General features: G+C 41.8%; 2 protein-coding genes across 3 annotated transcripts; one reads left to right on the top strand and one right to left on the bottom strand.

The window, feature by feature from the left end:
* The first annotated feature begins 7,570 nt into the window (after positions 1-7,570).
* On the top strand, positions 7,571-9,574 carry l(2)37Cd (general transcription factor IIIC subunit l(2)37Cd). Of its 2 annotated transcripts, none has more exons than XR_016472843.1 (8): positions 7,571-7,707; positions 7,847-8,063; positions 8,130-8,363; positions 8,428-8,564; positions 8,633-8,837; positions 8,894-9,063; positions 9,226-9,342; positions 9,404-9,524. XR_016472843.1 is itself a non-coding variant. In XM_090155935.1 (8 exons), the coding sequence occupies exons 1-8, from the start codon at positions 7,597-7,599 to the stop codon at positions 9,514-9,516; spliced, it is 1,410 nt and encodes a 469-aa protein (XP_090012061.1). In that variant the 5' UTR covers positions 7,571-7,596; the 3' UTR covers positions 9,517-9,574. The 2 variants fall into 2 exon arrangements, 1 of the variants encoding a protein (XP_090012061.1); XM_090155935.1 differs by having other exon boundaries at positions 9,120-9,342; positions 9,404-9,574.
* On the bottom strand, positions 9,531-11,911 carry TfIIB (transcription factor IIB). Its single transcript, XM_090155936.1, has 8 exons — positions 11,662-11,911; positions 11,146-11,256; positions 10,808-10,889; positions 10,635-10,739; positions 10,489-10,575; positions 10,191-10,430; positions 10,031-10,125; positions 9,531-9,973 (listed from the first exon to the last, which is right to left on the bottom strand). Exons 1-8 carry the CDS (start codon positions 11,679-11,681, stop codon positions 9,763-9,765), a joined length of 951 nt encoding a protein of 316 aa, XP_090012062.1. The 5' UTR covers positions 11,682-11,911; the 3' UTR covers positions 9,531-9,762.
* Positions 11,912-16,423: the final 4,512 nt, after the last annotated feature.

Here is a 16,423-nt window from a genome sequence, read left to right as displayed (position 1 = left end):
ATTTACGCCAACGACGTCACCCTGTCTCTAGCAATTTGCTGTCCTGGCGATCACGAAACCCTGCAGCTGGACCTCGACCAAATCATGCTCTGGAGCTGCCACTGGAAGCTGAAACTAAACACCAAAAATTGCAAAGTGCTAAGCCTTCACCGCCCAGGGTTTAAACCCACCTCCTTCGGGTACCAAGTTGAAGGCACGGCCATCGATCACGTTCAAGGTTTCAAGTATCTCGGTGTTACTTTTACTTCAACGCTCTCCTGGGATGTCCACGTTTCTATGACTGTCTCTAGGGCCCACCGAGCTCTCGGCTTCCTCAGCCGAACCCTCCACGGCTGCTCCTTTCCCACGAAAGCATCGGCCATATAAAAACCTACGTCACTGCGATTTTGGAGTACTGCTCAGATGTGTGAACCCCACACACCGCGACGGAAACCCACAAACTCGAAATGGTTCAACGAAAGGCCGTCCGTTTTGCCACATCGGTCGCGTACTCGTGGGACATCAGTATCTCAAAAGTACTTAAGAATGTTAACTGGCCCACTCTCGCGTCGCGTCGCCGCATCAAACGTCTTGTGGCGATCAACTCCATCATCCATAAAGCGAATGCGGCGCTTTCACCAATCGCGCATACAATATCATCGTGGATGCGTGCCCCCCGTGGTTTTAAAACCGGCCAATCCTATGCTATCCCCTATCTGAAAACTAAGCTTCGGAAGCACGCATTTGTTCCCTCCTCCATCAAGGACTGGAACTCTCTCCCGGACCACCTGAAGTCCCTCCCAAACCGCGTAAACTTCACACGTGAAATATCTCGGTCAGCTCTAAGCTGACCTTCTCTTTTACTCTGACGTGGTGAGCATCGCCTTTTGTCGGAATTAAAATACTTCAAAACTTTAGAACTTTAATATATGTGAAATAAAAGAATTAAGTTTACGAAGAACCCGTGATTTAAAGATAATAATTATGTTTATTTTTATTTTTAACTATCGGTTTGTCCTTAGTAAACTTAATTATTTTTTCCTTACATTAATTGCTTTAACATCTTAATTAAACCACTATTTTGCGGGAATTTTTTTAAGGCCTACACTTATGGACTTTTTCAAAGCTGTCTCTGGCTTTTCTGCTTCAACGGCTTCTCTTAATTTCCTTTTTTTATAAAAAGAACCAGAATGCTTCTCTATCTCGGACATCTTAATTCAATTCAACGTGACTCTAATTAATATCTATCTAACTAAAACTATTTAACTAAAACTAATAAATGGCTTTCTGCGCGTGCTCGTAAAATAGAAGTGACTAACTGTAACCACGGACACACGACAGAATAAATCGTAACGATAGACTGCTTCGGAACTAGCCATCGAAAACGGTTTAAATGCATTTTAGAAGATTGAATGCCGGTTCATAAGAGCCTAAAAAACAAATAGAATTTTCGAAGATGGCCTGCTAGTTTATTTATCATAAAGCTGGATAAACGACAACATACATTGAAGTACTGTATTCCTTTGGGCTTCCTTCTATTCTTGTAGTATCGCCCAATCACTTTTTCTTCTTCATATTATACATGTATACCCTGGTTTCTAATGAAAATACCAGGAAAATGCTTTATCCGTCAGAACTATCCACTGTTATTTTATGGATAATTTAAAGTAAATAGTAGAGAAAAAACGTTCCTCGACAATGTTGGACATTTTCGTTGGGAATTAGCTAAAGATTTTTCGACTTATGTTATGCTTTCATTAAAATTTTTATAAACTAATCCAATTCTTGGTAAACCAAAAAGGCGTGCCCGGCCCTTCCGCCGCCCCTGCTCACGGACCGGTATATTTCCGCGCATATCCAGCATTTCTTTGGTACCCAGTTGCCCGGGTTGCCCGGCCCTTCAGCCGCCCCTGGATATAACTGTTAAACTCAGAATCGAACATTCCTGATTACGTCTATATCTTCAGTCAGCGCTTTGCGGTTCTTCCCTTCGAAGAACGTCCACTGCAATGCCGTCAATTTGGACACTCTGTTCGTAAATGTCGTTCGTCACGTCGTTGCTCCCGTTGCGGAGATTCTCATGAGTCTGTTGGGTGCACGGCTGCATCGCATTGTTTTCATTGTAATGGTCACCATTCCAGTACATCCCGTTCTGCCCGGTATTCCGGAAAGAAATGGAAATTAAACGGGTACAGTCGGAACGCCGGATTTCGTTTCCCGGGGCTAGGGCTTTTGTGTTTTATGCCTCGGCAGTTTCCTCACGGTCAACAACTATCCCGCTCTCCCAAAAGTCTCTGGAACACCTGTGCTCCCTTCCGTCTCTTCAGTATCTCCACAGGCCCCCCAGTGACTCCGTCTGGAGCTGCTTCAATCCCTCCGGTCTTTTTGTCGACCCTTATATCATTCCTTGGCGTTGTTCTCATGGAGAACCCGTCGTCGGGTGTTCCCTCAAATAAATCCATGCACATCGCTGCGTGTGCGGATAAGTATCTGCGCCCCTCTCCGTGGGGTAAGCTGCTTTGGACTGAGCTTAATGCTGTTTTGTTTCCCATCGACTCCACCTCGGGTGGTCGGCTGACGGTCTTTACGTTTAATTATGGACGGTTCCCCACTATTAGTGTTGCAATGGAATGTGGCTGGAATCGGTACTCATTTCGGTGCTCTGGCCAACCTTGTCTTGGAGGTTTCGCCTACTGTCGTGGGGTTACAAGAGACTTATCTCCACAGCGCGTCTCGGTCTAATTTGAGTTTTGGCATGTATCAAGTCTATCGACAAGACCGCCCACAGCGTACGCATGGCGGGGTGGCTCTCCTTGTTCATAATCATTTCCCGCAGTACCGTTTCTCTAGCCCCCCTCTTCAGAATCTGGAGGTGATTGCGGTTCGAGTCGATTTCTCTTTCGGCTGGTGTATCATTGTTAATGGTTACAATCCTCATGGTACTGCTCCAGCCGCAGACTATGCGGCACTGACTCCTTTCTTGACTGGAACGTATTGTGTTTTGGGTGATTTTAACGTTCACAACTCCTTTTGGGGAGATCCGCAAGATGATTTAGCGGGCCGTATTCTGATTGATTGGTATCTGGCCCAGAACTCCATGGTGCTCCTCAACAACGGGTCCTTTAGCCGTATCGGTCAACATGGTCAGAGAGATTCTGCCATTGATCTAACGTTCGTCAGTAGCGATCTCGCCCCTCGTGCTTCTTGGAAGCTCTTGCCGGCCTCTGGCAGTGATCATTTCCCGATCTCTGTTACTTTGGGTGAGATATCATCTCCTGAGTTATCCACGCCATTGCGCTGGGACTTCTCTGGGGCCGATTGTGTCCAGTATCGGTCTCTCCGTCACGCAGTGGACTGGTCTCCAATATTGAATCTGGAGCCCGATCAGGCGGTGAATTGGTTTACCTGTACGCTCATTGGGATGGCAGAGCAAGCTGTCCGCCGTTGCGGGGGTGCTTCTCCGTCCGGCCGTGTTCGCCATAGATATAGGAAACGAATATAAAGGTCTAGATAAAATTTTTCAAAGGGAGTTAATACGGAGGTGACAGCTAGGAGAAACGCGTAATTTCTTCAGGCTCTCCTTATAAGGCGCTATCTATCGGTAAGAAAGCTCGTGCTATCGTCGCGAGAGCCATTGTCTCATGCGTAAACATTATACTAAAAGTCACCAACAGATTGTGTCTAAAGACTACGGCCTGCGGAAAGGTCAAGCACTTAGTACTAAAATGCTAAGAGAGCTCGCGCTCTTGGTGTCTGCTAGGTGTCAATTCCGTATTTTATGTTAGGCTTAGACGCCCCGAAATTTATCTAGACCTTTATATACATTTCTTATATCTATGGTCCTCACCCACCGTTCTCATAGTGATGTGGCTCTCCTTCTTGCTCGTCGTTTGCCAGCCCGAGCTAAATGTCTCGTCCGAGACGCTCGTACTCGTTCCTGGCGCACGTTCTGTTCCACCATGTCTAGTACTTCTCCCCTTCCAGTCCTTTGGCGTCGAGTTCGTTGGTTCAAGGGTGCTTCCGTCCCTCAGTCTCCCATCCCGCCGCTTGTGCATGATGGCGTTCGAGTCGTTTCTGCGGCGGCTGCCACCTCGACTCTGGCTGGTCATTATGCACGAACAGCTTCGGCGGATGATCTCCGCCCTCCTCCTGTGGTTTTGTCGGACCGGACGGCAGTTCGGAACGGCCGTTTACCCCGTCGGAGTTCTCTGATGCCCTCAAACGGCTGAAGAACACTGCTCCGGGGGAGGACATGGTTATGGCGTTACTATTACGTAATCTCCCCCCGCGGGCTCAAGATGCCTTGCTGTCTCTGTATAATTTGTGCTGGCGTTCAGCCTATATGCCTTCCCGCTGGAAGTCCGGAGTGGTGTTGGCATTCCTAAAACCAGGAAAGGATCCTGGAATGGCGTCATCATATCGCCCGATAACTTTACTCTCTGTTCTTGGTAAACTATTTGAACATTTGCTTAAAGCTCGCCTGGATTAGTGGTTGGAAGCTACTGATAAACGTACGCCGTCCCAATCGGGCTTCCATCGCGGCCGTCGGGGAGCTTACAATCTCATGTATCTATTCCACACCGCTCGCCACTCGGTCTCTCTCAAGGGAGCTTTCTTGGCAGTCTTCCTGGACATCAAGGACGCGTTTGTTAGTGTCCGGCATTCTCATCTTCTCCTCAAGCTTACGATGTTAAGACTTTCCGATCACTATCTTCGCTTTTTCGTCTCCTACCTGACCGATCGGTCGTCTCGGGTCCGGGTGGCCGGTACTATGTCTCCTGATTTTGTCGTCACCCGGGGTGTTCCGCAGGCGGTGGTTCTTAGCCCTCTTCTCTTCAGCTTGCTACTCGATGACCTTCCTGAGGCCCTCCCTGATGGTACTTTGATTGCTATATATGCTGATGATATTGTCTTGTTCCTGACTGGTTTCTCTCTGTCTATGTTGCGTAGACACACGCAGGAAGCTCTGAATTGTGCTGTCTCGTTTTTACATGCCTTAGGCTTTGTCCTGTTACCTGATAAATGTGTATGTATGTGTTTCTCGAAGAAGCGCGATATTTCTAGTAAGCAGGTCCCTTGCGTATTTCCGGTGTTGCTCTCCCATTTAGACCTCAGTGCCGCTACTTGGGTGTCATTTTCGACAGTCATCTCACTTGGCGCCCCTATATATTTGACTTGAGGGCTCGTTGTTTTCGACACCTGTCTCTTCTTCGCACCATTGTCGGGGCTCATTGGGGACCTGATCAGGTCACCATGCGGTTACTCTATTCTGCGTTGATTCGCAGCCTCCTTGATTACGCTGCAGTAGTCTATCGTACAGCGGCGCCTTCTGTTCTCCAGCGTCCGGACGTTCTGCAAAATGCGGCGTTGCATCTGATTTTAGGTGTCCCGCGGTCGACGGCAGTGTCGGCTTTGGAAGTGGAATCGCACATCCCTCCGCTTTCTCTTCGGCGGGATTCGCAGTGTTTGCAATACGCCTTGTATTGTCTTCGGGCCCCGCCTTCCCATTTGACTCAGAGCTGGTTTCGCGAACAAGCCTTGCCGTACATGCATATTCGGGGTACTGGCGCAAAGGTGGGACCTGGAGGACCTGTTCCACAGCGTTGTCCCGCAGTCTTTATGCTCCTCCTGGCCTCTGGGTACACAGTCTCCATTCGTCCTCGATATACGTTGGTTGCCAGGGCCAAAAGCAGATTATACCTCCCACTCTTTGGCTTCAGCCTTTTACTGTCATCTCGATTCTCTTCCTTTAGAGTGGTGTCATGTATATACAGATGGCTCCCTCATCCCGTCCTCCGATTTTGGTGGATTCGCATTTGTTATTCCGAGTCTGGGTGTTAGCCGTCGTTATCGTTGCCCCTCCCACTTCGCTATCTCTCGAGCCGAGCTGTGCGCCTTGTACATGGCGGTGTCATGGCTTGTTGCTCATGAAATCTATACTGCGATTATATGCTCGGACTCCCACTCAGCTTTATCTATCTTTGCGGACGGCTCTTCTATGGATCCCTTGGTCCAGAATATGTTGGGGAAGCTATTTCCTTTTCCCAATGCCCGTTTTCATTTATTGTGGACGCCTTCCCATGTTGGTGTAACCCATAATGAGCAGGTGGATGCTCATGCTCGGGCTGCTTCTAATGACACAGCGGCTCCTCTGTATATTCCGCCCCCAGACACTTTGACTATCCGTCAGCGATGCTTCTCGGCGTTGCTCCGTTTGTGGCAGCGTGATTGGGCAGACGCACAGATGGGCCGGTTTCTCTTTTCCGTGCAGGATTTTCCGGCCCGCCCCCAGGTTTGGGATTGTCACTGGGTCTAGGTTCCTGGAACGCCTCCTTTCTCTGGCTCGGTTTGATCGCTTCCCTGTTCCAGCGGTGTTGCATCGGTTCGGACTGCGTCCCTCTCCTTCTTGCCTGCTGTGCCGGGAAGAGGGTGATCTGGCCCACTTTGCCTTCTCCTGCCCGGGGTCGGCGGTCAGTAGGTCGATTTTTCGTCGGGCTCTCCGTGAGGTTGGCCTGCCTGAGTCTTTTGGCCCAACCTTGCCCTCTCTGTTGACTTTTTCCGCCCTTCCCGAGGGTTGTTCTCGCTCGTGCTATATGAAGCTGTTGTCCAGGTTTCTGGGTACGCTCCCACGCTTTTAACCTTGTCTCTGTCAGCTGTTTCTGAGAGAGTCTCCGACTCTCTTCTTAGTAGCTGTATTTTAGCAGCGCCGTCTTAACGCATGGGCTAAAAGGGCTACAGCGCAGGGCCCCCAGCCAGTTTTGGGGCCCCGGAAAGGCCAGCCATACATCCTCTACTCTAGGGATAAGGTTTTAGTTGGTTATTTATTTTCATTTTAATATTATGTATATTTTAGTTACGTCTAAAGTAATTTGACTCATCGCAACATCGTGTATCATATGGTACCTACAATTTCTAAAACCTAACAGCGAGTCACTGTCAGTAAAGCTCTTATTCTATATATGTTATACTTTTGAAAATAAAATTTTGCTTAGACAACGGACATACAAAGGTTGACCGTTGGGGATCGCAAAGGTCTTAAGAAATAATTTAGCCCAGGGCCCCAAAAGGTCTTAAGACGGGCCTGTGATTTAGTATGTGTACACATTGTAAGTATCAAAAAAAAAGTAGAGACGCAATTCTGTGAGATTGAAACCTTGTTGAAACCATTTCTTAGACTATCCTTGTTGAAACCGAGTGCGTAATCCGCGTACGGTAACGGCAGACCGTTTCACCAAGGAATATGAAAACTCTTTACCCTGGAATAGAAAAGTGTATTCCACCACTACGAGCTCCCCTCTCTCTCTCTATGGTAACGCAGCGCGAGCCAGAATCGCGGACATACGAGTTTGGCGCCACCTTTCTACATGTTTAAAAAAAATTCGTCTGCTAGTTTTCGAATATTAAAATTCATTGTCTATTCCTACTAAAAACACGGGACTAGAATCACTAGAAATACGCGAATAGAAAAACTAGCAGACGAAAAGCCGATTAAAAGTGTAATAGATGGCGATACTTGTTATGTCCGTGAATTTTTTACTGCCCCGCCTAAAACGGGAGACGACCACTCCAGTAGGCTTACTTGAATCCTCCTAGGTTTCACAGTGAAAATCCATTACTATGGATGTAACTATTAATTCTAAACAACTTGTGTGCATTGAATATCCGGCTATAGTAAAAAATGTAGATAAAATGTTTGAGACTCTTGGAGGAGCAATAACTATAAATGATGTAAGTACTGGTATTGACAGTTGACACTTTGGAATATTATAAGCTATGCATAATTTAAACCCGGAATTAAAGTTGAGATTAGACCGAGGCTTAACAGAAGTACTTCAAAGTTCTAATGTTGTATTTTAAAAATTGCAAGACGTACAATGATCCCAATGCCAGGATAAATATTAAATTTCGACCTGAAGATGTTTACTGTAAGGCTCTTCATGGTGAACGTTGCAATTCCACAAATATCCTCTTAAAAGTTGTGTATAAAAGACGAAAAACACCAAGAACTGACAGTGATTTGGAAAACAACAAAATCATTAGGATTAAAGTTATTGGGAACATTCATCAAAGTTACAAATTCAAATGTAAAAGTGTAATTATTGACTTTGATTATACTTTTTGTTTGCTAACCAGAATATTTATTTTTATAGCGTTATGTGACTATCAATACCTTCCAATTGAAAAGAAAAACACTGAATATAAATCAATTTTACCTTCTCTTTTACCCACTGGACTCTTGCCATCAACTTGGCTTGAAGAGCCTTGTCCCTTATTAATTGTACCTCCTCTATTTTCAAGAATGGAAAATCCAGCTTCTTACCATTTTAGGAAAGGCACAAATAGCCTGGAGGAGAAAAATCAAAATGCAAATATTATAGGAAGAGGTATGCAAACTTATCTTTGAAATTCTCATATCAATAGCGTGTAACTCAGTGATTTTTTCTTAAGCTCGTTCTAGAAGATCTGGTTTTGGCATTTACGTAAACTTCGATGATCCAACACCTGTTAAACCAGCAGCCTCTTTGGGAAAAATATTTAAAACTGTCATGAATCATAAAAAGGAGCTGGTTGATAAACTTCAAAATGTTAGTTTGATAATAACTTTTCAATTGATGAAAGCTTATGCAAATTCGCACATATTTGGACTTCTTAGGCATTTGATGAAAGACCGATATGGTCTTCGAATGCACTGTCGATTTGCTCCAATTTAGAGAAAGCTCAAATTAAATTCACAATACCCGCTTTTGGGTACTATTTTTTGACTGGTCCCTGGAGAGGGCTTTGGGTGCGGTTTGGTTATGATCCAAGGAAAATTCCCGAAGCTAAAATCTATCAGATGCTAGATATCCGAATAAAAAGTATGTTTGAAGTAAATCTTATTTGCTTAATAGAAATAAATATTCTTTTTTTTTAGTTCCGCCTGGGTTGAGTTCTACTTTATTGGATGGTAGACGTGGAAACCAAATAAAGCTAATCAACAAAATGAACTATTCTAAACCTACTGTAAGAGTTATAGACAAACAAAAATTAGCTCAAACAACTATGGAAGATGATGGGGCTCTAACTTCTAAAGCTGAAGATTTGGTAAGATGCTAAAATCAATTTTTTTTTTTTAATGAAATATTTCTTACTCTTACTAGGAATTAAGATACAAATTTAAAGAAGGATGTTTACCTAAATTCAAACAAGTGTTTTATCAATTGTGTGATATTGAACTCGATTCAGTAAAAAATCTCATTTCCTCAGACATCGGAATTAACTCTTATCACGAACGTGATGGTTGGTTAAGTCCTGGAGTTCTTGAAAAATGCAGACAGCTACTTTTAGCTGATGTTACTAAGTCGTTTCATATAATTAAGAAAGGTATGTTGCTTTGCCTTCATTTTGCTTGTATCATTTTTGAGATATTTAGTATTGGTTTCAGCGGAGTTGTTAAAATGCCCAAAACAAGGCGAAGAAAATGTTGAGGAAACTGAATTGAATGACTTATCAGATATTGATTTTGATGAAGATGAAATGGACATAAATCTTGATTAAAATAAAAATTTTCTTATAAATAGCATTTATTTGGTTTGTGTGGATAAAATTTTAAAATGAAAAAAAAATCATCTTTATACAAAATACTAAGTTAATATGGTATAAAAACCTTGAAGGCCTTGTATATAATTTACTGTATGAATTGAGAAAAAGAATTTGTAGCCTCTGATATGCCCATCACAACTGCTTCAAAAATTCCTTTCACAACGCGTATCAGTTGAGCCTCTCAGTCTGATCATTCATTGCTTAGGCTTGGGGAAGTTGTTCAATTGGAGTGAAAAATTTGAATTCCTCTGGAAATAATTCCGCAGCTCTGGGGTACATGAGTTTGTATGACTGTCGAATGGTCACATCAGCTACACCAGCTATGTCACCAATATCTTTTTGCGTTTTCTTGTCTTCAGAAGCTTGAGATGCCATATATATCGCCGCAGCTGCCACAGAGATTGGACTCCTCCTGTAAAGTAAATACAATAGAATTAAATTGATAAAACTTTTTAATTTGTTCCTTTACCCAGGAACAATATCAAGTTCAACGGCTCTACGAGCGATGTGGGTGGCTGCTCTCTGTACCACTGATGGCAGACCAAGATTAGAACAAAATCGAGACTGGAATAAGAAAGAACACCATTTCAAATTTCCGTAAAAGGTAAAGTAAGTCGAGACCTTTTTACCATGAAGTCTCCTGTGGTTATTAAATCGACACTTGTTTCCAAAGCTTTTAATATTAATTTGAAACAACGGCCAATTTCTTTCTTCGAAACTTTGGAAACTGCACAAATTTCTTTAAAGGTTCGAGGGACACCTTCTTGTCTGCAAGCGATATATAAACAAGCTGATGCAATGGCATCATTGCTTCTTCCTTTTAAAGTTTTGCCATCATGTACTTGTTTAAAAAGGCCATTTGCTCTGTCCTAATAAAATAAGAGTATATTTTTGCTATTCGCATTCATAAGCAGCACCCATAATTACCATAATGGTTTTTGGTAAATTTATTCTGTCAGCCATATTGCTGATTTCTTTAAATGCATTAAGCAGAGCTCTGTCGGAACTACTAATCTATTAAACAGATTGTAATTAATAGGTTGTGGTAGTCTGAGCAATAACAAATATCATACAGATTTCCTGTTTTGATATTTTGCTGCACCACCTTCGTCAAAACTAGCATTTCCAGTCCCTTTACCAATAACTGTAGATAAATCTCCACCATTCAATAGAGGATTCTAGAAAACAGAACACTATCAATACATTCAGTAATGATGGCTAGTAAGCTTAAAACAGAGAGCAATACTTCAACTGCTCCAACACGAGAAGGATCTGAATTTGATTTCTCATTGTTAAACGTTCTCCATTCGGAGCCCACATCTACAACTCTTGGGAATAAAAGAGAAGAATTTTAAAGTTTTTCTTGCTTACATTGGCTATTATGATCCATGTATTGCGCACATATGTATCCACCTATTTCATTTTTAAAATTAATGGACTACACTTAAAATACAAGTTTGAAAAGTATATATTAACTCTGTGATTGTTCAAAGAACCTATATTATTAGCGGTGGGTATATAGAAATCATTAAACTTTAACACTTTTTGGTGGATACATATTTGCATTATATCCAGTGTAAATACCTGTCCCCAACTACTAGTCCACATTCTGGACATATCATATCACCAGCACGATAATCTTCTATTAACGCCGCTTCAGGATGGAACTGGCAGAATACTCTAGCCACTCTCGCCCTTAATAAACATGCTTGACTTTTAAACTCTTTCATTTTTTTTCATTTTCTTTGTATAACACAAATAATAATTAGAGGGGTGCGACATTTGTGGATTTTGTGTAAGTGATTTCAGAAATCAAAAACTGATTGAGATATAAGAGCAGGATTTTACATTTGATTTCTGGTATTTTTGGCTGATTTCTGGATTTTCAAGTTGATTTCAAAATTTCTAAAATAATGTTTTCTAGAGTGCATGGGATTTGTACGAATGTCGGACCCCACGATGTAATAAAACCCTTGATTACTTAAATCTTCTGACTAAGGCTTAAATTGAAATTTACAGTATTGGCTTTATTTTTAGTTAGAATTAGAAATAATTCTAGGTATTTTAATATTATATTTTAGTTATGTGTTTTACAATTACCTGCTCGAACCGGATGCCATCTGGAAATGTGTTTATTTCAAGTGTGTTTCTTCAAGGGGTTTCTTGGATGTGAAGAAGCTGAGCGACTGAAGGGTGGCGATGGCGAAACGATAGTCGTGATTCGCGAAATTAATGCAGGCAGCTTGAGTTGGGAATATTATAGCGTTTTCCATTTGTCTGCTCTCGAGCACTCTAGATCGCTCTGATCAACATTTTATGTTTCATTAGCGTGCTCGGATCTACTCCGATCAAGTTTTACGTGTTCCATTTCCCGCTCTCGGGTGCTCCGAGATCGCTCAAAACCGATCTGCCGATTTCGACATCGACAGATCAACGGATCAAGGAGGATAGGAAGGGAAGCGAAGTAGGAGGGATGAAAGCGCCAGCATCCTTGTAAGAAGTTTAGCGCGAGCTTGGCGGGAAAATTTCGGAAAAATGGCGGCAACACGTAGCGTAGTGGCCGCAATCTTGCCGCCATTTTTCCGAAATTTTCCCGCCGAGCTCGCGCTAAACTTCTTACAAGGATGCAGGCGCGTTCATCCCTCCTACTTCGCCTCCCTTCCTATCCTCCTTGAACGGATCGAGTTCGAGATCGGAGCAAATTTTCGCGTGTTCCTTTTAGATTTTTGGCAAATTACTAGCAGACGAAAAACAAAGCGCGGGAATATGTTCATGGAATGTTCCATTTGCGGTTTTACTCTAGTCGATTGGGGCAAGATCTATGACGTCAGAGACAGATTCAGAGCGAATCTTGAGCAATCAAATGGAAAACGCTATTACTTTTAGCTTCTCTACTCCAAGCTTTTAGAACCACAATTTGTATGCAGCTACTCCGGTCTTGAGAGCATTGAATTGGGAATAGTACCGTTAGAATGACAATTTCAATCTGCCTTCCGCGAAACAAATTTTTCAAAATTGAGAACACTATCATTTGTCGGTGGCGCCGTCCGTTGTTAGCGGCGAGAACTATATACTATACAATTGAATTAAAGTGTTGGTTACACGAAATTTTAGCTATGGGTAATTAATGATTCATTAGAAAGAGCAAAATTTTTATAGCAAGTACAGAAAATTTCATCAAAATCGGTAAAAATGGTGGAAATCGAGTTTTTTGGCGAATTTCTAGACTTCTAAAATTCTTATCTGCACCCATGACGTCAGAAAATGCGAAGCGTATCATTGGCTAATTGTCCGTAATACATTTCTTTACATTTGGGATAATATAACTACGTACCCTAGATTCGAAATCACGGCGTTTCTCGATAGCGCGTTTTCTCGTGAGGCTTTTACTGAGTTCGCGCCGGAAGTTGGAAAAATAGGGCTCCATAGCAGGGTGAGAAATAAGGAATTTCAAAAGATAACCCAAGATTATATTACTCACCTTTAGTTTTCTTTCGTTTTGAAACATTTTTAGAGCTACAGGAATGATCCATTATTGTTTTAAAACAATATAACGCAAAAATATCTGGTATCTTGAAAACCGCAAGTCAAAAACCACGGCGCAATTTTCACTTAAACTTTTTAACTAGATGTCGGTAGCCCTGCCAGCAGCGGCTCTATGGAGGCAGTTTTTCCCGACTTCCGCCGGGAACTCAGTAAGAGCCTGCGTTTACGTTCAAGGAGCTTGATTTCGAATCTAGGGTACGTAGTTATATTATCTTTGATTTAACACCCAGGAAAAAGTCTTACGCAGTAGTAATTGAAATAGGCATACACAAGGCTACGTAGTAGAAAAATGATATGAAACCGAAGGTTCCTCGCGCATAAAAACGTCGTGTCGAGCGCACTACTATTCCCAATAGTTCTTTTTATAAAATAACCTTGGCCATCTTGTTGAAATGTTGCCTCCCCGCTTCAGCTGTGGATCCGTTTTCTTTCCCACTAAAGAGTTTATGAACTCATTCTTAGGCATTGGCTGAACTATTCCAGTAGTACGGGTAAAAGAGGGTAGCTCACCTTGGCCATCTTGTTGAAATGTTGCCTCCCCGCTTCAGCTGTGGATCCGTTTTCTCTCCCACTAAAGAGTTTATGAACTCATTCTTAGGCATTGGCTGAACTATTCCAGTACAGGGCAACATTTCAACAAGTTGGGCAAGCGTAAAGACATTTTATAAAATCAACTATTCAATGCTCGAGAGTCAAGGAACACTTTCTTGAAACAGTACGTGGTTTTTTTCCGCCTGTTCTCGGTTTTTTGAGCAGGTTAAAAAGTGTAGCCCTATGACGTCATTTTACTCCAATTCTATCTTGACGAAAAAAACGAGTTGGAGTAAGAAGGGAGTAGTTAAAGCATATGTAACATAATAGACGCTTCAATAAAAGATACTCGGTTTCTACTCCCCTCTCCAAATTCATCTGGGAAGGAGCTATTTCCGGTCGGTCGGTTAAACGGTTAGAATGGCTAGCCAAATGTCATATTGAAGCCAAACGGAGACGCATTTTTGCCCTCATGAGAATTTTGCGTCAGATAAGAAACGCGTCGGCTCACGTGTATAAGGAACATACTAATGTTAATTTTCGATAATATATTTGAAGGTAAAATATATAATGTTACTAAAACTAAGTATAAGAAGATAATATTGTTATTATTATCATCCTCTTATGGTATAAATAATTAAAATTATATGTAATATTTTTATAATACCGGGCAATTTTAAAGCTTCTCATGGAGGCAGAGTTAATTCATTTCGTATAAAATTATCTTTTGGAAAAAGATGAAAACTCATTCATTTAGAACTAAACATATTACTTTTGCAGTACGGTATGCAACAAGTGTTTCCTTTTAACCAGGTAACGTTTTTGGCATGTTAAGGCTTAGTAAAAAACCGATGTTACGTCCGAGAAAGTTTCCAGCTTTCTAATATTTCAACAAGCACTATATAAATAATAACTTATGAGTCCTGGCTGTCGGAAATTTTACTTCTTGGCAATTTCTGGGAAGATGTTTTATTTAAGCGCCTATTACTCATAAGTATGCCACTAGCTCTATTTCTTCACTAACGGTTTGTTTCACAGATATTGCGTCATCCGTACCCTACGTAATATTTGACGTCATCGAATCTCAAATGCCGATTATGCCGTCGTATAATCTAGGAATATGAAAACTCGGTACCCTGGAATAGAAAAGTGTATTCCCCACTACGAGCTTCCCTCTCTCTCTACGGCAACTCAGCGCGAGCCAGAATCGCGGACATACGAGTTTAGCGCCACCTTTCTACATGTTTAAAAAAAATTCGTCTGCTAGTTTTCGAATATTAAAATTCATTGTCTATTCCTACTAAAAACACGGGACTAGAAATACGCGAATAGAAAAACTAGCAGACGAAAAGCCGATTAAAAGTGTAAAGGTTCTACGATAGATGGCGATATTTGTTATGTCCGTGAATTTTTACTGCCCCGCCTAAAACGGAAGACGACCACTCCAGGTTTACTTGAATCTTCGTAGGATAATTAGCTCTACGTCTGATAAACCGACGGCCATTATTTTAGTACACAAACTTGTTTGAACAACCAAGGCTTAGGAACTAAAATGTACTACAATAAAGGGTCAAGTTCTGTCAATGTAATTAATTTGAAAATTAATGAAGTTATCGGAGACTCACGTTCTAAAACAAATTTGCGTTGTCAAATAAAAGAAGCAGGTTTATTGGAAAAAATAGTTGAAATCCAGGTTGAGCTTTTCTGGCGCATCTACAAGGTTGGAGTCTTTGCAGATTCTTTGAGCCTAGGCCTAACTTTTCTAGGCTTGATATGGGTTTCAATAACGCTGGTGGAATATCACACTTCCACGACTTGTTCCATTTTCGGAAAGCGATCACTTATTGGTCATTTTCCCCAACCTTTTATTTTTCTAAATTACTCATTATTTAACTTCATCCGCACAAACTGAGCCAGTTTATAAATTTCAATAAAGCTACGCTGACTAAAATTCCTTCTCAATTTAGAGGTTTTCCATTGGCTTAAATAAATATGTTAGTAGCCAATAGTGTGACTCCCAAAATTACTAGGATTAATAAAAAGGTTGAAATCTAACGTAGTCCACCTATTTACTGGCTCGTGGTGAAACAAACCGTTAGTGAAGATTTTTGAATGGAATAAAGGTACAGTGGCATACCAGAAATACATTAACCGAAATTATCAGCGTCCTATTCCTTTAACACGGGAGGCAAGTTCCCCGTTTTCTCCCACCTTAGTGGCCACGTGTCATCTTCCCCTCCTCGAAAAGAGAACCTCCCCACCTCCGCGGCGAAGGTTTGAATACGCTACCTGGGCATACTTATGAGTAATTATGTTACATATGGTTAAAGGTTATTTATTTGTTCAAGATTCAAGATTTAATTTCAACCTGTACAACAGTACAACCCCTTTGTATCGGGGCGGCATCACTTAAAGGAGCACAATTAGAGAAAAATAAAAAACAATAAAAAAGGACATAAGCACATTCTGTGGTTTGTTTACATTAACAAAAAATCAACACAACATTTGGCTAAGTAATTAGCAAAAACCAAAAGGAAAAAAAAACAAAAAACAAAAATATAATTTAACTATTAAAGGGACGAGAGGCTAGGGAGAAAAACACACCCAAAGACATGTTTAATTGGGTAAATTTATTCGTCGCCACTTTTCTTTATTTTCTTTCCACGAGGCCAAAATATGTTTTACTAGATCCAACTCCACCTTTATCTCAGATAGACCAATGACTTCCTCCAAAGACGAACCAACATTAGTTGCTCGCCACTCTCTGACATCTTCATCCACTTCA

This window comes from Leiobunum rupestre, chromosome 8, assembly GCF_980474605.1.
Source record: "Leiobunum rupestre chromosome 8, qqLeiRupe1.1.hap1, whole genome shotgun sequence".
Classification (NCBI taxonomy): Eukaryota; Metazoa; Arthropoda; class Arachnida; order Opiliones; family Sclerosomatidae; genus Leiobunum; species Leiobunum rupestre.
Note: the sequence above shows the minus strand (reverse complement) of the source record. Positions and strands in the feature narration are given on the sequence as shown.

What these genes read in the sequence shown, in the direction of transcription:
- TfIIB (XM_090155936.1), bottom strand. Translation starts at nt 11,681, where the DNA reads ATGGCATCCGGTTCGAGCAG. An exon ending in AATATCAAAACAGGAAATCT is followed by an intron (nt 10,576 to 10,634) that starts GTATGATATTTG and finishes TCTGTTTAATAG; the next exon opens with ATTAGTAGTTCCGACAGAGC. An exon ending in ATTTACCAAAAACCATTATG is followed by an intron (nt 10,431 to 10,488) that starts GTAATTATGGGT and finishes TTATTTTATTAG; the next exon opens with GACAGAGCAAATGGCCTTTT.